General features: G+C 45.7%; 3 protein-coding genes across 11 annotated transcripts; 2 read left to right on the forward strand and 1 right to left on the reverse strand.

Moving 5' to 3' along the window:
* Positions 1–236: 236 nt before the first annotated feature.
* LOC4337409 (uncharacterized) lies at positions 237–5,217 on the reverse strand. Of its 8 annotated transcripts, none has more exons than XM_066310101.1 (12): positions 5,036–5,217; positions 4,441–4,511; positions 4,107–4,248; positions 3,778–3,972; positions 3,140–3,217; positions 2,425–2,744; positions 2,195–2,305; positions 1,616–2,106; positions 1,358–1,526; positions 873–1,112; positions 626–760; positions 237–542 (listed from the first exon to the last, which is right to left on the reverse strand). In XM_066310101.1, the coding sequence occupies exons 2-12, from the start codon at positions 4,441–4,443 to the stop codon at positions 414–416; spliced, it is 2,013 nt and encodes a 670-aa protein (XP_066166198.1). In that variant the 5' UTR covers positions 4,444–4,511; positions 5,036–5,217; the 3' UTR covers positions 237–413. The 8 variants fall into 8 exon arrangements, with proteins under 8 accessions (XP_066166198.1, XP_015633797.1, XP_066166200.1 ...); XM_015778311.3 differs by having other exon boundaries at positions 4,107–4,268; XM_066310103.1 differs by having other exon boundaries at positions 4,176–4,284.
* Positions 5,218–9,839: 4,622 nt separating this feature from the next.
* On the forward strand, positions 9,840–12,309 carry LOC136356326 (uncharacterized). The gene is made up of 6 exons (XM_066310068.1): positions 9,840–10,244; positions 10,338–10,636; positions 10,713–10,971; positions 11,064–11,349; positions 11,440–11,571; positions 11,635–12,309. Exons 1-6 carry the CDS (start codon positions 9,918–9,920, stop codon positions 11,922–11,924), a joined length of 1,593 nt encoding a protein of 530 aa, XP_066166165.1. The 5' UTR covers positions 9,840–9,917; the 3' UTR covers positions 11,925–12,309.
* A 965-nt stretch (positions 12,310–13,274) lies between these two features.
* LOC4337412 (uncharacterized) lies at positions 13,275–18,486 on the forward strand. Of its 2 annotated transcripts, none has more exons than XM_015781795.3 (3): positions 13,275–13,843; positions 13,970–14,175; positions 17,841–18,486. In XM_015781795.3, the coding sequence occupies exons 1-3, from the start codon at positions 13,748–13,750 to the stop codon at positions 18,097–18,099; spliced, it is 561 nt and encodes a 186-aa protein (XP_015637281.1). In that variant the 5' UTR covers positions 13,275–13,747; the 3' UTR covers positions 18,100–18,486. The 2 variants fall into 2 exon arrangements, with proteins under 2 accessions (XP_015637281.1, XP_015637282.1); XM_015781796.3 differs by lacking the exons at positions 13,275–13,843; positions 13,970–14,175 and adding exons at positions 14,719–16,965; positions 17,051–17,253.
* The last annotated feature ends 3,958 nt before the right edge of the window (positions 18,487–22,444 follow it).

The following is a 22,444-nucleotide window of genomic DNA, read 5'->3' on the forward strand; positions in this document are numbered from 1 at the left end:
CTCGCCCGCTCCGCCTGGCCGCCGTGCGATTTATGGTGCGGCGCCCAAACGCGCCCGAGCAGACGCGTCCGGCCGCGGTGGGGTACGATACGACGCGACGCGATGCCCACACGGGAGCGCCGCTGCTGCGGCTACGAGGCTGCAGGAAACAGCAAATGAAGCAGGGGCTCGGCTAGCCCTTCACAGTTTATAAACATCTTAACAAGTGCATTATATTCGAGTTGACACAATTGAACGGACCTCCAAGTTAGCGTTAAGTTAGTTACGATGAAGTTTGTTATTGTTTCATGACAGGGCCCTTTTCACCTCGACGTGAATAACCAGCACGTTTTCTACTCCGTATTACTGATTATAACGTACTGATCTACCACATACAACTTGTATACATGTTATGTTTGATTAAACCACTGGAACTAAGCCTGCTCTCGTACTCGGCTCACAATGCCAACCGCGATGGTGTTTCCCTGAGATCGTAGGAACACTCGGCCTAGCGCTTTCAGGTTTGAGAATTCTTCCACGCATACCTCTTTCTCCAGCTTCACCTGAAAGAAAACACCAAGCGTTACAGAGACAACAAACATGATATCAGCAACAAAACTACCCCATCCATCTGCTGTAAGCTTACCTCGATTACAGCAGTCTGTCTCGAGGTGAGAAATCGTGGTATCTTCTTTGAGGCTTTGCCGGTCTTCTGCTCCAGCAATGACAGTATTTTCACCATGCTTGCAGACACCTTCGCATGATGGATGTGGAGCTCAAACTAGAAACATGGGTAGCGACCATGTAAGGTGTCGATATTAGGCCTGAAGTTCTCTTTAAAAAATAAATGAAGCATGAACAGTTGAAGAGATATGCTCCCCTCTTTTGCTTACCTGCAAGCCAACCAGTATTGGTACAGTGATATCTAGGACCAAAATTTTTAGCTCCAAGCAAGAAGCCACGGACACAGGATAATCTGGATGGCATATGACTCCGCCAGGCATGATATGACTAGGGTCAATCCCTTGCAAACCAATAGCGACATTGTCCCCAGCTCTTGCTAAATTGCAACTAGAGGAATTCCGCTCAATAGTTTTCACCACAGCTAACTCCCCAAAAGGCATGACGAGGATCTGAAACAAGAGTACCATGAAATCAGGAAACTGCTTGAACATCTTACAGGCAAAAGCATAGTTATTTAATCATTGAGCACAACATTATTTAGACGGAAAAGTGGTAGGACAACGAAAACAGTGCAAAAGATATAGTTAGAACACAAGTGATGTTCAACCATACATAAATATCTCGCACTAAGGCAATATAAGAAACAAAGACAAATGTATTGTAGTATGTGCTTAGAATAACAGCAGGGTGATACCTTAGAACCACTTCGGGTTGCTCCAACCTCTACTTTACCACCAATTGCAACTTGCCCCAGCTTATGTGACGAAAAGACATCACAAATTGGAAGGCGCAGTGGCTTTGAAACATCACGAGAAGGAGGCGGTAATGTGTCAATGGCTTTCAACAGGCAATTTCCATCATACCTGACACCATGCATCAATTACGTTGGCGAACAACCACCAGGTTTTAAGGTCAAGGGATATGCAGGTTTACCATAGGGAATATCTATTACCATGATGATAGTCGAGTATCTGAAGCTGTTGTCATTAAGTTCTCATTCTCCATTGCACTAATTGGAACCCAGGCAACTGCTGAGTCTTTGTAACCGCATGACCGCAGAAAAGCACCAAGCTGTGATTTGATAAAATTAAATCGCTCTTTTGAATATTCCACCGAGTCCATCTTGTTAACAACAACTATCAAGTTATCCACGCCAAAGCTTCTAACAAGCTGCGAGTGCTCCTTTGTCTGTCCAATCCCATTGATGCCCATACCTGCTTCAAATGATCCTATAGAAGCGTCAATAACTAGGATAGCTGCATCAGATTGTGTTGCTCCAGATATCATATTAGGAACAAAATCTTTGTGGCCAGGGGAGTCCAGCAAAACAACATGGTAATTTTTGGTGTCAAAGTATGCAACACCGACAGTCATTGTAATGCCACGCTCCCTTTCATCAGCACTCTCATCCATTGCCCAAGCATATGCAAATGATCCTTTCCCCTGGAAGAAGAAACGTTATATATGAACAGCTCCCAAGATGCATAAAAGGCACATACTGAGATAACATCAATCATTAAAATAAGAGAACCTTTTCTTTAGCTTCCTTCTCATATTTATGCATTTGCTTTTTTGAAATCCTCCCCAGGGCATGTAACAAACGACCACATAGAGTTGATTTCCCAGAATCGACATGGCCAACCTAGCATGTTTCTGGTTTGAGTTATTCATAAAGATAGGCAGATAGAAGGCAAACAAGTAATAAGCAAAATGATGGATACATCAAATATATCGTGTATATATAGATATGTAGTTGCTTACAATAGCAAGATTTAATTGTCTAGGGATGCCTTCATCTTCATGCTGGAGCATCCATGGTTCTGGCTTGTACAGGGATGAAGAAACTGGCTTTTTAATATTGGCTTTACTTTTTTGTGACTTCCTCTCCAAACTCAAATGCTGTAGCTCATGGTCCAAGCAAAGTGTTTCATTTTGACTACCAACAGAAACACTCTCACTACTTTCACCGAATTCATTCGACTTTACAGGCAAATTTGAGTCTGCAGTTGTATCCTTCTCAGGTGTAGAACTATCATTATCCATCACCCTCTTTTCAGTGACATGGGGAGCATCTGTGTCAACTGATGTGAATCAAGTTACTATGGAACTATAGCACGCACTGCACAACCAAAATTATTCAAGTGTGGAAAAGAAACTTTGTTTAGAAAACTATCTTAGCATAACCTTTCATTGGTACCAACCACATAAATTTTGAAAATAACAATATCTATAACAAGGAACAGTTCAAATGTTCAAGTGTGTTGGCACACAGTAGTTCTCTATCTGACCAGACTAACTCATTCAGCATAAACTCTAATCAAACTAATTAACTGAAAAGGTTCCACAAAGACTCGCGCATAGAAAAGAAAATAAAGGTTTCACATATAGATGTTAATGTTAAGTTGTTAAGATGCATCCTTTTCACTAGTCTGAGTTAGTCTAACTACATGGGAGTGGGGGAATGCAGAGATAATACCTTTTCTAAAACTTCTCGACGATTTTAGTCCTGTAGCGACCACGTCATCCGGAGATGGTGTATCAAACTTGAAAGGCACTGTGAACATGAAGATATGCAGTCATATTACAGATTTCTCCATCAGGAAGTCTAATAAATAAATGAAACATAAGTTCAACATATGGATCTCCCATTGGAAAAACACGGGTCAACTGAATGCTTACCCTAATTCAGGGGAAGAACTGAACATTCATAAGTAGGTTAAAATTTACACTGACTATCTTCATATTTCAAAGTTCAGGTAAACCAAATTATATAAAACCCTGTAAACTCCCAAGACCTGTAAGCTACCTCCCACATATGTGCTTCAGTTTGTTTGTTTGCAGAAGGACCATGGCAGGCTAGCTAAGCTTATAGTTCAGACAGTCACTTGGTTTTGAAACAGGAAAATTTTACACCCAAAATGGTAGTCACACCAGATGCACAATGAGGCAATTGAGAGTTAAGCTATGCAAATGACTAGCATATATAGAATCATACAACATTAAATATCTGGTTTATATATAGCAGCAAGTACATATAACTACAAGAATTTGGATAATGCCATAAATTAAACAAATCAAATTACCAAAAGCGCTTGATGTACAAATGCAGTGTACCTATGTTAATGTGGCGTTCTTTACGGGTCATGTATGTCTTATGCAGCGCATCCAACGTAGCTCGTGTACTTCCTGTTGCATTTCTGCTAGCTTTAAAGCCACCAGAAAGAACAACGTCTTTTGACTTGGCACTGGATGGTGAGAAAAGAGTTCTTGCCAGTACAGATACCGCATAATGCTTGTCTCTCCGTTTAGCTGGATGTCATGATAGAAAAATAAATAAATTAACAGGCTAGAAAACATAAATATATCTAATCAAAGCCATAAGTCAACAGTGCAACAAAAAACTAACCATACCAGGGAATGGAACAACAAGGAATACACTATACCTCTGCCATCAACTTCAAGGGCATTATTGAAATACAGCGAGAAATATCGAAGAACACCGCATTGCTCACATGATTTTTTTTTTGCATCATTTCCGTGTTCGCAAATGGTGCATTGCCAAATGCCAGGATTTCTTGATGGCTCCTGAGGATCAGACCGGTTATCTAATTCAGGAATAAACTAGAGAGGAGTTAGTACCAAGCAAACCCTATCTAGATGTTTTCATGAAATACTTGTGATTCTGAGAAAAAAAAAGTGAGCACCAAGTAAATTCCGTAAATCCAAACACCCATCAATGAAGGCAAAGGTAGCAAAAGCACTCTAGTAGTAACTCACCATCTCTTATGATGAGATCATCAACTTTACTGTCTCTAGGATTGCCACCAGACCACACGCACCGTCAGAATCTGGGTTGATATCAACCATGTTAAACTCTGCCTGATTATGCAACAGAAGCCCTACCATAATATGCAATTCCATCATTCAAGCAGTCAAAAACAGATCTGCTATTGCTATATGAGCCAGTCAATCAGAACTCAGAACTATGAATTTTCTCAATATATATATAGAGAAGGAAACTCCATTGGGCATTAACCAGCAGGCAACATTAAAAGAGTAATGGGGGCGCAGATAGCAAGCACTGGAAACTCCCCTACCTATACCATTCACCACCAAACAAGACAAAATACTAATAGGGCTCATGAAGCTCAACATGGAGAAGAAACCAAATTCAGAGCGTTTCTGAATCGGAATCGCGATAAGAGGACTCCGCCCGAGATCCTCCGCCGCCGCTCCTTCCCCCCGACCTCCTCCGAGCAGCAAGCTCCCGCCGCCGGCAGTCACAGTCTCAGAGTCCCAAGCTCCACACTAGGATCGACGCATCGCGTGCAGTAATAGAGATGAGAGAGCCATCAGAGACGAGCGCGCTTACCTGATTCCAACCGAGGATACTCCAGGCCAAAGAGAGCGACCCCGCCGCCGCTCTCGCGCACCCAACCGCGGCCGCCGGCGACCTACCCGATTGCGCCCGCGACGACGAGCAGGGGAGAAGGGGGAAGACGACGGGGAGCGATTGCCTCTCTTCTCGTCGCCTCTGCAGCTTCTGTTCATCTCGATGCCTTCCATGGAATTTTTTTTATTTATAATTTTTCTTATTAAAAGTTTTACAAAAATAATTTTCCATTTTGAAAATTGACGGAAATAGTCGCCTACCGCCCTCGGGCGGCGAAAATGACGTGGCAGACGGCCGTTCGCTCTCGGGCGACGGCCGTCAACGAAATTTGCAGGCGGCCCCCTTGCCGCCCTCCGCGAGGGCGATTTTGTACTGTGCGGGGGGCCGCCTGCAAATGGGCGGCGAGGGGGGCATGGAAATTTGCAGGCGGCCCCCTTGCCGCCCTCCGCGAGGGCGATTTTGCACTGTGCGGGGGGCCGCCTGCAAATGGGCGGCGAGGGGGGCATGGAAATTTGCAGGCGGCCCCCTTGCCGCCCTCCGCGAGGGCGATTTTGCACTGTGCGGGGGGCCGCCTGCAAATGGGCGGCGAGGGGGCATGGAATTTTGCAGGCGGCCCCCTTGCCGCCCTCCGCGAGGGCGATTTTTGCCTCCCCCCTATAAAGCCCAGCCCCTCCCCTATGAAATTTCATTATATTCACTAAAAATCCAAAAAAAACGAAAGAGAGAGAGGGGAGGGCAGCAGAAGGGGAGCGGCGAAGCCCTGCTGGTTCGCTCACTTCATCACAGGTATGCTCCCATACATCTTTTGCATTTGTACTAATATATTACGTTTGAGTACATATGTTGCGTTTTAGTTTTAGTTCCATATATTTTAGCAGATCTGTAGCACACAGCACATATGTGTAGATCCAGAGCATAGAATATAATAGTATGAATTGAGACATAGACAGTAGTGTTAATTGTAAGATGTAGTTTTGTTTGATCTGGAGAATGTAACCTACTTTTAGAAATTTAGAGAACAATATTGTAGAGAATGTAACTTAGGGCGTAGTACAGAAATGCGAGGTTAACGCAGTTATTGTTTTCATCAGGCACAATGTCAAGTAAGGTCACATTTCAGATAGTTCACGGTGAAGGAAATATTAGATTTGGTCCAGATGGTGTTGATCTGTCAGATTTTGTAATGACATCTAAGGGCATCGATAGGCCTGCGGAGAGAACATTTCAGTCAATTTATAGTTGGTTGTTGAGAGGATTTAGAATAGACCAAGAAGTCTACACAATGTCAGTATCTGTTGTAGTGAGTCGTGCAATAGAAGGTTATTTTTGGGAACTAATGCCGATGGACAGCACTGCTGCTTGGAGACGGTATGTGGAAATGGCTTTTGAACGGTCATGGCCCCTCGTTATATTTGTGTCGGTACAAGAGAAAGATACAAATGTTTCAATGCAAACCGAAGATGTGGAGGGTCCTAGCAATGCAGGGGATGTTGTTGGACCATCGATGCAAAATGAGGAAAATCAACCAAGGGAGGAGCAGGCCATGGGCATGGCGGATGAGGGGGAGAGAGTCGGTATAATTGTTGATGAAATGGAGAGGGAAGATTCGGATAATGAGCAAGCGGAGGACGACGCATCATCCGATGAGGAAGGTGATGTAATGGCCACTGATTGGGCAAATGAGGACTTCTCTGGTCTTGTTATATCAGAGGGTGATCATGTACCCTGGGAGTATAAGGAGTACGAGGTAATTGAGGGTGCAAGGTATGCTCATAAGGATGAGATGAAGGAGGCGGTGAAGCATTGGGCAGTTTCATTGCAGAGAGAGTTTAGGGTGGTCAAGTCAACAAATTATGTGTATGAAGTGAGGTGCATGAAGGAAGATTGTCCGTGGCGTGTCCATGCATATAAGGGTAAATGGAATGATTATTGGAAAGTTAGCATTGTGACCGAGCACAAGTGCTACTTACAAGGGGTGGAGAAGTATCACCGAAACATCACTTCAGCTTTTGTGGCAAGTGAGATGTACAGCAGTGTTGTTGGTAACATTGGCTTTGAACCAAAATCAATTATTAGGCACATCGAGAACAAATTCAAGTACACCATAAGCTATGCAAAGGCCTGGAGAGCCAAACAAAAGATCATTGAGATGAGGTATGGCACATTTGAAGCTTCTTATGATAATTTGCCTCGTTTGTTAGCCACCATTGCCCAGAGGAATAATAATACTTACTATGACCTACATACATTTACATCGGTTGAAGATAGAACAAAGAGTGTGCTGCAAAGAGCCTTTTTCTCATTGGGTGCTTGCATCAATGCTTTTGTGCATTGTCGACCTGTTCTATGCATAGATGGAACTTTTATGACAGGTAAATACCGAGGTCAGATATTGACAGCAATTGGGTGTAATGGGAACAACCAGGTTCTACCTATGGCTTTTGCATTTGTAGAGAGTGAGAACACTGAAAGCTGGTACTGGTTCCTAGAGAGAGTGCACATTGCAGTGGTGCGTATGAGGCCCAACGTTTGCCTTATACATGATCGTCATGCGGGTATGTTGCGGGCTATTGACTACTTGCAGAACGGTTGGGATGAGAAGGGACTTCCAGCTAAGTGGCCTGATGTTCGGAGTCGGTGGTGCATGCGTCACATGGGTGCAAATTTCTACAAGCAATTCAAGAACAAGCATCTTATGGAGCTCTTTAAGAGGCTCTGTGCACAGAACCAAGAGAAGAAATTTAATGAGTTGTGGGACAAGTTGGATGAGTTGACAACGAAGCAAACAGATGAGCAATCTCGCAGACCACAAGTTGAAGGTGACGAGCCTCCCATACCTCTTGGTGCATTACATGATGACCCACCAACAATGAGAAGGAGGTCAGGGTCGGCCATCAGAAATTTCTCTCAGTGGATTGAGAATGAGCCTAAGGAGAAGTGGGCTCTATTGTTCGACACCGATGGATCTCGGTATGGCATAATGACAACCAATTTGGCAGAGGTGTACAACTGGGTAATGCGAGGAGTTCGGGTACTTCCATTGGTTGCTATTGTTGAATTCATCCTTCACGGCACGCAAGCCTACTTTAGGGATCGATACAAGAAAATTGGTCCGTCCATGGCCGATAACAACATAGTGTTTGGCAACGTAGTGACAAAGTACATGGAAGATAAAATCAAAAAGGCACGGAGACATAGAGTTGTTGCTCAAGGCACACAAGTGCATCGGTATGAAATAATGTGTGTTGATAGGAGCAGGCGTGGTATCTATCGCAAGCAAGCCGTGCAGGAATGTGTCTTGAAGGCGGATGGTGGATGTACCTGCAGTTGTATGAAGCCGAAGCTTCATCACCTTCCTTGCTCACACGTTCTTGCTGCTGCCGGTGATTGTGGCATATCTCCCAATGTGTACGTCTCAAATTATTTCAGGAAAGAAGCAATCTTTCATACATGGAGTGAGGAGATATATGGGTTCGGGATCTCAGGATCTTACACAACGCTGAGTGCCCAAGTTTTTTATATTCCAGATCCATCTAAGTTTAGGGTGAAAAAGGGTCGACGCCAAACTAGACGCATCAGAAATGATATGGATGAGTCAGAAGCAGGTGGGAGGACTTTACGCTGCAGCAAGTGTGATCTGCGCGGCCATACTTACAAGACATGCCCGAAGAATGCAGAAGTTCCAAGCGGCGCAGATGCTAGTCCATCTGGACAGGCAAGTGATGGTAGGCGACCACCTGGTGAAGGAACAACAAGCAGGCGCGCAAGGCCAAGGCGTCGTCGCGCAGCAGGCGATTCCATGGTGTAACAATGCTTTCGATTTAGGAAATAAAATGATGTAATGAGTGTTCGGACTAAATACTTCTATCGTGTAATTTCAATTCAATCTTGTTGTAATGAGTACCTCCGACTATTGTTGTACTAGTAGTATTGCGAACTATTCGGTGTTGTATCATAATGTTATCGTGATGAGTGTTCGGACTAAACACTTTTGTTTGTTTGTACTCTTGTTTAATATGTGTTAGTAATTCGCTTATGAACATTTATTACTTATGTTGAACTAATTATTTATATGTTTCTGATCAACCTATTTGATGCAGGTATGGCGTACGACACACCGGCGCTGTTGAACCGTGGGATTGACAGGAACCACCGCTCGTTCCTGTCAGCAGTCGAGGGTGCACAGCTCGGCACCTTCCGTCCACGCACGTCGCGCGAGTGGTTGCGTGTCGACCCCCGTCACGTTCCTTGGTACGCGTATGTTCACATTTCAACTCAACTTTGCTTTGTTTTATACTTATGTTTGAAGTTTGCTCTATACAGGTTGCGTGCGGCAGGCCTTCTACCACTTTGTAGGCTTGTTGAGGCGGCGGCGGACGACCGTGACCCAGCGAAGCGGTGGGATGCAGACCGGTCACTCCTTGCCGCTCTTGTAGACCGCTGGAGACCTGAGACGCACACGTTCCACCTTCCCTGTGGGGAGATGGCTCCGACACTGCAGGACGTGTCGTACCTGCTCGGGCTACCGCTGGCGGGAGCACCAGTTGGTCCCGTCGACGGTGTTTTTGGGTGGAAGGAGGATATCACTGCGCGCTTCTAGCAGGTGATGCGCCTTCCACACCTAGGACCGACCACCACCCTTCCTCCGTACTCTACAGTCGGGCCTAGCAAGGCTTGGTTGCTCCAGTTCACTGTAAGTAAATAAGTTGTTATTATCATACGTGCTTATTTGCGACCGGATCAGTGTTTTGTACTAACATTTCATTCTTAACTGTAGGCGGACCTTCTGCACCCTGACGCTGATGATTACTCGGTCCGACGCTCCCTTGAGGCGTACCTGTTGTGGTTGTTCGGGTGGGTGATGTTCACTAGCACCCACGGGCACGCTGTGGACTTCCGGCTGGTCCACTACGCACGGTCCATCGCGGATGCTCAGCCACAGGACGTGCCGCAGTGGAGCTGGGGTTCTGCCGTGCTAGCAGCCACGTACCGTGCCCTCTGTGAGGCGTGCACGAAGACTGACGCGGGAGCGATCATCGCTGGCTGTCCTATGTTGCTTCAGCTTTGGGCAGCCGAGAGGTTTGCCATAGGGCGACCAGTGGTGGACAGCGCACCCTACGGGGTTGGTCGCAGCGCGCAGTGGCCAGAGGACGGTCCCACGATGGGGACTTACTGGTGTCGACGTGGGGTTAGTGCAACTTCGCTGCGTTATAAGTTTATCAGTCCTCTTCTTTTTTTTTCCTTCACATAACATGTCTAATTCCGATCATGTTTATTGCAGCGTCGTTACGCTCACGTCCAGGTGAGACGTGGTTACCCGGACTTCGTGTTCGAGTTTGACCGTCTCCAGCCGAGCGACGTCATCTGGGAGCCGTACACAGAAGAGGCCGTCGCTGCGAGAGCACCGCTAGGACTTTCGTCCTTGTGCACACGCGACCAGGCTTACTGGCTCACCATCCTGCCGATGGTGTTCGACATTTTCGTTGAGCCTCACTGGCCGCAGCGTGTGATGAGACAGTTCGGACTTAGGCAGGTGTTTCCCGGCAACGTGCAGCCGACCGTCCCCCCTGCCGACCACTCGTGAGTTCGGATTGTTCATTTCTAAATTTTTATGATAATTACATCATCGAGCCATACAATTTACCTCTCTTCACAGGTTGACTCGACGGGGACAGCTAGCAGGCGCACTTTGGGCTCCACGTGTACAGCAGTACGTTGACGACTGGGTGTTAGCTACAGAGGAGGTGATCAACGAGCTCTTCCCACACACGGAGGAGAACTACCGTGACTACCTTCACTGGTACCTTCCTCGCACTCGTGCGCGTGTGACCTTCACTCCAGACGCCCCAGAGCCGCACGTTGCCGCTGTCACGGACGCGTATCCCACGCACCGTGACCGAGACTACTTCGTGGCGGTACGTCCAATTTGTATTACTTCCAACAATTATGTCATTTATCTTGCATAATATAGGACAACTACTGAATTTTTTATTTCCATCTTGCATAGGCTGATGCGGCACGGGATATCAGTGCCGATATCACCGCAGTCCAGGTGAGGTTGAACAGAGGTTTGCACTTGACTGACGTTGAGCAGAGGTCGACCTTCGACCGGATGCAGGAGAAGATGCGTGCGGTCATGCGCGTCTTCTCCTGTCGCAGCGCCGTGGACGTCGTACCTCCAGCTGGTCCGGTACACCCACGGCCTCGCGGTCCTACCGTCGGAGCAGGACCTCGTTTGTCTTCGAGCGCCCCTAGCTTCGGAGCAGTGCGACCTACAGCACCGGTTTCGCACGGTACAGTTCAGCCCAGATATTAGTTCATTTTTGTTTCAGCTTTTGCACGAATGTGTCACCATGTTTTAACTGCACGTTTCCTCATCGCAGGACCTCGTATGCCTTCGAGCGCGTTCGCAGGCACGACCGGCGCTTCCGCGAGCTCCGCAGGGGCGTTCGCCACCTCTTCAGGCGCGTTCGCCAGCTCTTCCTCTCACGGAGCGTCGATCCCTCGCCCACACGGTACTTTACTTTTTATTAATACTGTTAAATACCTATACGAAACTGATGGTCCTTGTCCAGCAGGATTTGCAGCCGGGATCTTCGGTACTGGGGCCTCTTCGTCTCACGCCGGTAGGACTGGTCCTACTAGCCAGTTCTACGACGACGACTTGCACGGTGCAGACCACCAGGACGTACTAGGCTCCTCTCAGCTTGGAGGAGCTCCAGAGGCGCACACTCAGGAGCAGCCAGAGGTCACACCTGTACAGGCAGGACGGGTTGGCCGTGCCGTACCCCCGGACCGACTCACGTACTCCCAGGGGCACATTAGGGCGCAGGGTAGGAGGGACAGGGGTAAGAGGCCTCGTCAGTAGTGTTCTACCTCTTCAGTCCTTATGTGACCGTTTCTTTTGGCTTACAAACTTGTAAAGCAGTACTACTTTTGCTATTACTACTGCAGTACTACTTGTGTTTGTCTCGTCTACGTAGTTCTTTTCATTCGTATGGTGCTTGAACAACTTATGCTCACAACAACACACTTTCGGCGCTTCACGGTAGTGCCATATCCAGTAGCGCGCACAGTCCACAACAGCACACATGAAAAGCGGCAGCTCGAGTTATCACTATCAACTTTCGGCGCTGCCTGTTGACATAAAGTGAATCACGCCCACGCGTGATCGTCTTGTCACATCTAATGAATAATGTATCTCATTGAGTTCACATATATTGCAGTGAAAACGACGCTATATAATTGACAATCTGAAGGCAACCTCTTCATATCTTCTTTCCCACTACCACACCACACACGAAAATAGAAGCCTATTAATTGGTAATACGTAATCTAGAATTGAGATTATGTACAACATTCTTCACTACAATTTTACATTTTGGCAGCAAACCAAATATGATCAAATGCAATTTTACCTTACCAAATATTTGGTAGTGCCAAAACTTGCTTATATTTTGGCATTAACAAAATATTTGTACGGTAACATTCCAAATATGCCCTAAAAAATAATAAAATTGTATTTTACCAATCTTGGAGATTTTAATCTTGTATAGTTTTCAATATAAAAAGATTTGATAACTATTGATATTTATATAAAAAAAATATAGAGCACAGTACAAAATCGCCCTCCCCCAGGGCGGCAAGGGGGCCGCCTGCAAAATTCCATGCCCCCTCGCCGCCCATTTGCAGGCGGGCCCCCGCACAGTGCAAAATCGCCCTCGCGGAGGGCGGCAAGGGGGCCGCCTGCAAATTTCCATGCCCCCCCTCGCCGCCCATTTGCAGGCGGCCCCCCGCACAGTACAAAATCGCCCTCGCGGAGGGCGGCAAGGGGGCCGCCTGCAAATTTCGTTGACGGCCGTCGCCCGAGAGCGAACGGCCGTCTGCCACGTCATTTTCGCCGCCCTCTGGGAGGGCGATTTTTAAAAATCGCCCTCCCAGAGGGCGGTAGGCGACTATTTCCGTCAATTTTCAAAATGGAAAATTATTTTTGTAAAACTTTTAATAAAAAAAATTATAAATAAAAAAAATTCGCCTTCCATGTCTCTCGCCCTCTTCTAGACTTCTACATGTTGGTTGGTTTGTTGGCCCAGCTCAGTATAGAGCACGGCCCACTTCCCAGGTTGGCCCATATTGGTAGATGAACAGCCCATACAAGGCCCAGTAATATATTTCCCAGGCTTGTGTCCGGTCAGATGTCACTGTGTTGCTCTGTTTTCTTTGTTGTTACATGGCACATCATCCCAGTGCAATTTAATCAAAATGAATCAAATTCTTCGTCCACAATGAAGATATATAAATTATTTCCATATTTTAAAGCTGAGATTCGAGTATTCGTCGGTCCATCTGTAAGTTCCAATCATGGACACCGAATATCGCAGGGTTAATCATCAGTTCATCATGGAGGGGCCCACTCGTCAACCACAGGAGGAAAACTTAACAAAATACAAAGCCGCGGGAACGGGGTGAAGTGAAACATGTCACGTCTTCAAATGTCAACCTCACGGATAGCTGCTTAGCAGTAGCAGCAGCATCGCCTCCAGCTAGCTCTGATCATTTGATTCTCTCGTCCTAATCCACATTTTGTGCTGCCGATTAACCACAGGAAAGTGAGCTTTGCTTGCACCACAAAACCTGCAAATTGAACTATATTCGAAGCTTAGCTAGGTGACTGATTCTTGCTGCGATTCGATGTCCATGGCGTCCATAATCATCCTGGCCGTCGTGTTCGTCCTCGACGTCCTCGCCTTCGTCCTCGCCATCGGCGCCGAGAAACGCCGGAACACGGTGAGAGCTCTCGAACGCGTTGATGCATACATGTGTCGTCGCCATCGCCGTCGCCGGAGACGAAGCCGATCGATCATCTGCTGCGTGCTGACGATCGAGGAGGTGTGTGTTGATTGGATGATGCAGGCGGCGTACGTGAACGTCGACCAGAACGCGCGGCCGTACTGCGTCTACGGCTCCGACGCGGCGACGGGGTACGGCATCGGGGCGCTGGTGCTGCTGGCGGCAGGGCAGGCGATGATCATGGTGGCGACTCGGTGCTTCTGCTGCGGCCGCGCGCTCTCGCCGGGGCGGTGGCGCGCCTTCGCCGGCTTCTGCTTCATCACCTGCTGGTAAGTAGCTAGCATCACTTTCTCCTTCCATAATCCCATCCATGGATGCATCTGATTCTTCCGCGCTGGTACAATTGCTTCCGTGTGCAATACTGCAACCAAAGCCCCTGGGATTAAGATTCTCTTTCGCATAATTAACCTGCACAGAGATGACCAATTATTAGTGCAACTTGGACTGAATCATGATAGGCTTCAAAGCCAATTGCATTTGCATATATGTACATTTGGATAAGACCATACGTAAGTAGGCTGTATACAGTGGCTGACTAGCTGTGCTGTAGTGCTGTATACTGAAGACCAATATGTATGGCCTATTTGGAGCCTTTTTTGTCACAAAATATACTAGAGTTGTGGAGCTGGGTTTAGACAGCTCCAGAACTCCACTCCAGACTCAACTCTTGGAGCTAAATTTAGGAGTTGGAGCTGTACCAAATAGGCATTTGGTAAAACTCCTACTCCTAAATTTAGCTTTAGAAGTTGGGTCTGAAGTGGAGCTTTGAAACTGTATAAATTCAGCTCCACCTCTGGTTTATTTTGTGATAGATCTTCACCCAGCTCCGCTCCAATTTTAAATGAAGTTAAAATTGTTTGGTTGAGCGACGAAGCTGAAGCTGCACCAAACATACCTCGAGATCGATGCCACTGGAAAGAGGACGGGTCGGCTCTTTGGATGCAGCCCATCTTCTAGATGCTTCCTGAGATAATGGGCCGAGTTTTCAGCCCAATCTAAAGAATATAGACTCTCTTCTGGCCCATTAAGTAGAAGAAGCTACAAAGAAGGCCCAATCAATTATAACATTATGCTCTGAGCTTTTCTTCGGTACGAAACAAAGTATAGTAGCAACTAGCAAGCACTACCACCGGCATCCTTTTTTCGCGGTAAGAAAAGCTGAAACGAGGTGGATGTTTGGTTGTCCGGTGCGGTCAGCTGTCCCTGTGTTGCTCTTACTTTCTTTAATTACGCTTTATTTTTGGTGATGAACTTTTTAATTATGTTATCCCTGGTTTCAATCAACCTCTTGTTAGTTGGCCGATGAACGCAAACACTAGTAGTTAATTGCCCGATGAAAGCAAAGCACTACTAGTTAATTGCCCTTCTTAGCAATAGGAGCGCTCAGCTTTGCATCTGTGGTTACACCCTTTCTTATGCGTGTAGTTGGAACTACCTTTGCTTTGCTAGCATAAGCTCATCATTTGCCTTTCGACCACCGTTAAAATCTGAATTTTAAAACTTGATATTAGTGTTGATCTGAGGTTTTTACTATGGTTTATCTTTTAAAATTGGCTTTTAAACTGCAAATAGCATATATAAAAAAGTTTTAACTATGAAGCCAGACGATAGGGACTTAGACGTTGTGACGGTCGAACACACAGTACTGGTTTCGATTTTTTTTAAGGAAAAAAAAACGTACTCCTACAATGCTACTGCCTCCGTCCCAAATTAGTGGTTGCTTTAACATTTTTCTTGTAACGTTTGACCATTCGTCTTATTTGAAAAATTTATGTAAATATAAAAAATGATAAGTCATACTTAAAGTACTTTAGATAATAAAGCAAATCATAAACAAAATAAATAATAATTTCATATTTTTTAGAATAAGACAAATGATAAAAATTACAAACAAAAACTTAAAGCGACAAGTATTTTGGAACGGAGGAGGCAGTGCTTAGGAGTAACTGGTTAATGTCCGATCGCAGGTAGAGGTAAAACAAATATTCCTCCCCACTAAGCTACCTTTACTGACCTTGGTGAAACACAAATTAATTACTCGCCCACGTAGATGGAATGAAAAATATTTCCTGTACCTGCTTTTCAGCCAAAATTATTCGGACGTGCAATTTTACAGCAATTATCAGCTGCAGGCCATACGATCGGAACGAATTCTATTGGCCGTTTCACTTTATCGCCACTTTTTTCAAATTTGGTATGGTAATAAACTAAACGCTACCTCACCAACACCATATAATCAAATTCTAGTAGTTTCAAAACCATTATCTTATAAAAACGCTACCAAATTTTGAAAATGCATCAACGCTACTAAAATCTAATAAAATCAGGCTGAATTTGGTAATAAAGCGAACAAACCCTAGGTTTCGATAATAAAAAAACATAGGTGCCTAGAAATAACTGGTCCAGTTAAAGGAAAAACAAAATATTCCTCCTGCGCCACCAAGCTTCCTTTACTGACCTTGGTGCAAAACAAATTAATTACTAACCCACATTAAAGGGGAAAAATATTTTCCACACCTGCTTTAATAAAAGCCAAAATGCGAGTACATGAGCATATGATAGCACATCCAAATCCCACTCCCACTGGCCTACCGTTTCCAATCATCCACGCCGAATACTTTGGTGGCGAGCCGGGGGGGCCCACGCGTCAGCCTCAGCTAGAGGCCGGAGGCAGGTGCCAGTGGAACAGAACCACCAAAGTCGCGAGAATGGTTAGAGTGAAACATGTCACCTTCACCGGCTACCAAAGCAGCAGTGTACGTGGTGCATCGCCTCATCTCCCTCGACTTGCTGCTAAGCTTTCCTCTCGTCTTTGACGCCCCCATCTTTCCCTAGCTCGCTTGTCCTAATCCTCCTCTCTTTCTGCAACAAGAGGAAAGTGAGAGCTCCTCTTGGCTCGCTCGCTGCACGAATCAGTAGTCCAAGTTGGATTAATTAAGGGAGGTACGTAAATTAGTTCGAATCCATCCATGGCGTCCATAATCCTCGTGGTGGTCGTGTTCGTCCTCGACGCCCTCGCCTTCGTCCTCGCCATCGGCGCCGAGAAGCGCCGGAGCACGGTGAGCTATAGCTAGCGAAATCCATACTATGGGTCGTCGTCGTCGTCGTCGTCTGACGAGAGGGAGCTGGTTGGGAACGATGCAGGCCACCTTTAGCGAGGACACGAGCGGCAGGCAGTACTGCGTGTACAGCTCCGACGCGGCGACGGGGTACGGCATCGGGGCGCTGCTGCTGCTGCTCGCCGGGCAGGCCGTCGTCATGGTGGTCACCCGCTGCTTCTGCTGCGGCCGCGCGCTGTCCCCCGGCCGGTGGCGCGCCTTCTCCGGATTCTGCTTCATCGTCTGCTGGTAATTTAATCAGCAATTAAGCATATCACGCTAGCTAGCTAGCTCCCCTTCTTCGTTGCCTCCGTAGCTTGGATTAACTAGCCCGTTTGCAATTAAGCCCTTAGAATTTAGGTTTTTCTGCAGTCGCGTCCCTAGGATGATCAACCAATTTGTTATTAGTACGAGACTTGGTTTCAGTAAATTACTAGTACTAATCTGCAATGGATTAATGAATGAGCAATTTTATCATCCAATATTTGGTACCTCGAAGTACCATATTTACCATATTTTATACACGAAATTTGGGTACCTATCAAATTTAAGTAATTTTATCGTCCAACATTTGGTATCTCGAGTTACTACGAATGTTTGGTATCTCGAAATATTTTCTAGTGTTAAATTTGATATTTCTAATATAAAATTTGGTACATGATAACTTGAGATACCAAATGTTGGAAATGTTAGATGTTAAAATTTCATCAAATTTTACACTACAATGTATCTTGAGATATCGAAAAATTGTGGTATCTTGAGATATCAAATGTTGGATAGTAAAATTGCTTTTATTGAATTGATGAGCTGATGATGGTGGGTGGATTTATGGACAGGTTCACGTTCGTGATCGCGGAGCTGTGCCTGCTGGCGGGGTCGGTGCGGAACGCGTACCACACCAAGTACAGCACGCTGGTGATTAGCGGGCCACCGCGCTGCGCGATGCTGCGCAAGGGCGTGTTCGCCGCCGGCGCCGCCTTCACCTTCCTCACCGCGCTCTTCGCCGAGCTCCACTACCTCTTCTTCGCCAAGGCCCGCCACGCCGCCGCCGTGCCCCCGCCCATTGTCGGCGGCATCGGCATGACCCGCATGTAGACAGAGTGACAGACAGCACCTTGGTTCTCAATCCATTTGCCATTTGCATCCCCCCTGACTTCGACGCCCGCGTTGATACCTCGATTGCTCTACTCTGTACATTTCATTCTCATTGCTCAGTATCTGTAGTATATGGAGTATATCTGTAACTGCGTGGCTCATGTCTCTGTATTTTGGTATTCTAGTTGAGTGCGTTCATGGTCATTAATTGATCGGCCACCTGACCTGAAGTTTCTGTGTGAGATCGGCCACATTGACATGAAGTTTTTCTGTGTAATTTGGGGATCGATGTGTTGTTTGTCTTGTGAGCCTTGTGAATCCTTTCCCTGTTCTTGTGTCAGAATTCAGAAACGGAACATACGCACGTACCTTAACTTTTTTTCCTTACTTTCTGTTCATAATTCAGAGACTGATCTGGATCTGTTCTTCATCGTGTTGTGTTGATCCTGCGACACAAAGACCTGTAAACGTAACATATACTACTCTGCCGGCAACACGATTCGACCCGTACGGAATCAAGAACTTTCAGGCTCGCCATGCTTTGCCTCCTCCCGGCGAAACCACAGCTTTGTTTATGGCGAAACCGCGACGCGAGCAGGAGGCAGACGCAGGATAGCCCTCTGCGTGCGGTTCGGGAGCCAGGAGACCGAGATGTGGTCGGTGCATGCCTTCGGCCTCGCCGTTCGTCAGGCACAACAACAAAAAGCTTCTCACATCCTCTCTATGTTCAGTGTTTCAGAGCTCAAGTTCAGTTATAAAAAACAGGGTTGGTTTATGATGTTATCCTTGGCTGTCCCTGCCACGGAAGGCCGCATCTTTGCCTGTCCCTGCACAATCCGGCAAGCCATTGTCGCTTTGCCCTTTAAGTAATCCAATCTACTGCTGCTACTCACCCTTCAGGTAACACATGTGTAGTAGTAGAAGAAGAGGGTGGTACAATTACACAGAATTCAGTACTTTTTCTGCCGGCGACAACGGCGGCAGTTGCGGCCGGCCGGCCGGCAAGATGGAGGAGAACAGAATAGTGTAGTGTGCATACTGTCATGGATGCGGCCGTACGCCGGGATGTTTCTTTTACCTGGCACTAAATTACTAGCAGTAGGCTTTTTCTTGTTTGTTTTGGTCTCGATCTGACGTGACCGGAGGATCGATCTGTCTGCATATCTGCCAATCTGCATGGTCGTGGTCGAGCAGAAAAGCTACTATTATGATAATCTTCATAGGTTGGCGGCTACGGAGTAAATCGCACATGATGAACGACGACTTCCTCTCGTCTCGTTCTGCAATAGCCAATAATCCTCCCTGAGATTATGCGATTATGCCGCTTGTCTCCTTTGTGGATCGAAGACCTTGTGCTCAGCAAATCCCGGCATTGTATCGATATCGATTGGTCTGAAACTCTGAATAATCCCGGTCATGGTCGTCGATTGAATTTGCAGTAGCAGTATGTTATGACTGTATATGCTCATATGGAAGGCACGTCGAGACGATCTGCTAGTGCTAGCTATAGGCGATGGATTATCCCATGGACACAGAGCTTAAATTTTTTGTCTCAAACTCATAGAGCTTAAAATTCTGAGAATCTGCTGGTTAATAGCCAGCTTCTGAGAATCTAGAGAAGCTGGGTTTTCCAGCTTCTGAGTTCTAGTTCATTTTCTGGATTCCACAACTATATATTCTTAGAATATGGATGACAATATGGACTGTTTGGGGGAAGCTGGAGATTTTATGAGAAGCTACAGCAGCTAGTAGCTATCCCAAACAGACCCTATATACATGACCCCAGCCATGAACATGCTTGAGAAGAAAAGGCCATGGGACTAACTAGTGAAGGGACTGGACCTGCATCGGAGTACTGCATTGCACGCCTACGTGGTCCATCCGTCCATGGATGGCTCGCCTAGCTTGCTGCATATCGCGTCTCTGTCACTGTGGCTGGCACATGATGATTTTTCACCACCATGGCATCGATCGATCGTTCGTTCGATCGAACAGGGCGTAGGTAAACGTAGGTCCAGGAACAAGACAAGCAACATGCTTGCTTTCTTGCTGTGACCACGCTCTGATTATTAGTCTGAAAAGCCGAGGACTATACTGAATCATGCATGGAGATTGTTGAGTGGTGGTAGGCCTGAAGAACAACTGCTCCCGCTGGCCCCTGCCTTTCTAGAATCTAGAGGAGCTACCACCTCTGAACAACAACTGAAAGATCTTGGATCTGTACTGCTCCTAGGGAGCAATCTAACCCATACCTTAGCTGCTTATTTGACTACTGTGCTAATAATCGAATCAGTACTGGTGTAAAATCCGCAATCAGGGCATTCTGCCTCCACTTTTCTTTACAGGTAATCAGGAATAGTTGATATTCCGAAACCTGCAAATATTCCTTCCGTTGCTCTTTGCATCAAATTTTGTTTTCTGCGTATACATACGGGTTGTATTTATAACAAGAAATTAGGTAATCAGTGTCGTGTGTTTTGCTTTGCTTCCACGCTAACCTAACTGGATGTATGTATAATATGTATGCCACCTGTTTCTTACAAAAGAAAGCTTCAACTTGCAGAAATATATGCCACTACATGCAAAGGGGTGGTTAGTGGTTGCACATACATATAAACTTAGGAATTATTAGGGTGGACATTAACCAGCATGTGTCAATACTGAAGAAATTAAAAGATAGTCAAAGCTAGCATACAGTGATACATCTAATTAGGAGGTGGTTAAGTGGTTAACTAAGCCGCGTGCCTGTGCACGAATGAACTAGCAGCGATATGATCCTCTTTGGATTCCTTCCACCTTTTCAGCAGCAAGTAGTAGTAGCAAGTACTAGCAACTAACCCACCCAACCTCCGATCGATCCACGGAAGAACAGAAGCATGCACGCACGCACGAACGCTAATGATCTAGGCTGGAATCTAATCAGTGCGAACTAAGGTGGTCTTCTCTCCAATGAAGAAATATATTAACCCAAACAGAGTGCAGATAGAGGATCGAATCGTAGCTAGCTAAGGTAGCCAGAACGTGCAGTCCCTGTTTCTTTAATCCAGTGCAAGGTTGGTGGTGGCTACTGACGAATGTGCATGTTTATTCACAGGAAGAAGAAGAAGAAGAAAGAGCCTGACGCGGCGCCTTACTCTAGTACTCCGTATTAGCTAAGCACGATTAATTAATCTGACGAAAGAATAATCAAGCTGGACTGCAGGTCGGTCTCTAGCTAGCTACTTAGCTTTAATCATCTCTGTTAATTTTACCCTTTTTTTCCTTTTGATTCTCCATTGGCTCAGATCCAATGTGCATTGGGGTTCATCGCGGTCGGCGCGGCTAGCCGGCGAGGATCGCACAGTTGCAAATTGACTTGTTGAAATCGTCGTCGTCGCAAACGTGGCTCCAACTCCGGCCAACACCATGATTGATTGATTCCTCTGAAATCTGAATCTCTGCTGGTTTCTAGGTAACGCGTGAAGTGAACTGCTCTCCACGTAATTCCATCCGTCGATCTCGTCCTACGTGCGGGCACAGCACCGGAGTGCAGCATACAGCTAATATAATGTTCTTAAAAAAAAAACTAACAAAGGAGGTGTTTAGATATAGGGATATAAAGTTTTAAGGTGTCTTACATAGGGTGTCGTATGAGGTGTTTAAGCACTAATAAAAAAACTAATTACATAGTCCATCATTAAACCACGAGATGAATTTATTAACCTAATTAATCCGTTATTAGCAGATGTTTACTGTAACACAACATTATCAAATCATGGAGGAATTAGGCTTAAAAGATTTGTCTTGCAAATTAGTTGCAATCTGTGCAATTAGTTATTTTTTTAGTCTATATTTAATATTTCATACATGTATTCAAACGTTCGATATGATAGGGTGAAAAATTTTAGGGTGGGATGTAAACATGGCCTAAGGCTGTATTTAGACAGGGGTATAAAGTTTTGGTGTGTCATATCGGGTATACGGACACATATTTAAAGTATTAAATATAATCTAATAACAAAACAAATTACATAATCCGCTAGACGAATTTATTAAACCTAATTAATCCGTCGTTAATAATGTGTACTGGAGCACTACATTGTCAAATCATGGCATAATTAGGCTTAAAATATTCGTCTTGCAATTTACATACAATTTGTGTAATTAATTATTTATTTTTTATTTTTAATACTTTATGCATGCGTCCAAACATTCGACATAACATGGTGTAAAATTTTGCGAGGGGATATAAACAAGCCTTAACATAACACCCCTACCATGAACCTTTGCGCCTTCGATTTCTCCGACATCCGCTGCTAGCTGCACGCAATGCAATTATTTTGCCTAATCCATACTACAGTATCAT

This window comes from Oryza sativa, chromosome 4 (genome assembly GCF_034140825.1).
Source record: "Oryza sativa Japonica Group chromosome 4, ASM3414082v1".
Classification (NCBI taxonomy): domain Eukaryota; kingdom Viridiplantae; phylum Streptophyta; class Magnoliopsida; order Poales; family Poaceae; genus Oryza; species Oryza sativa.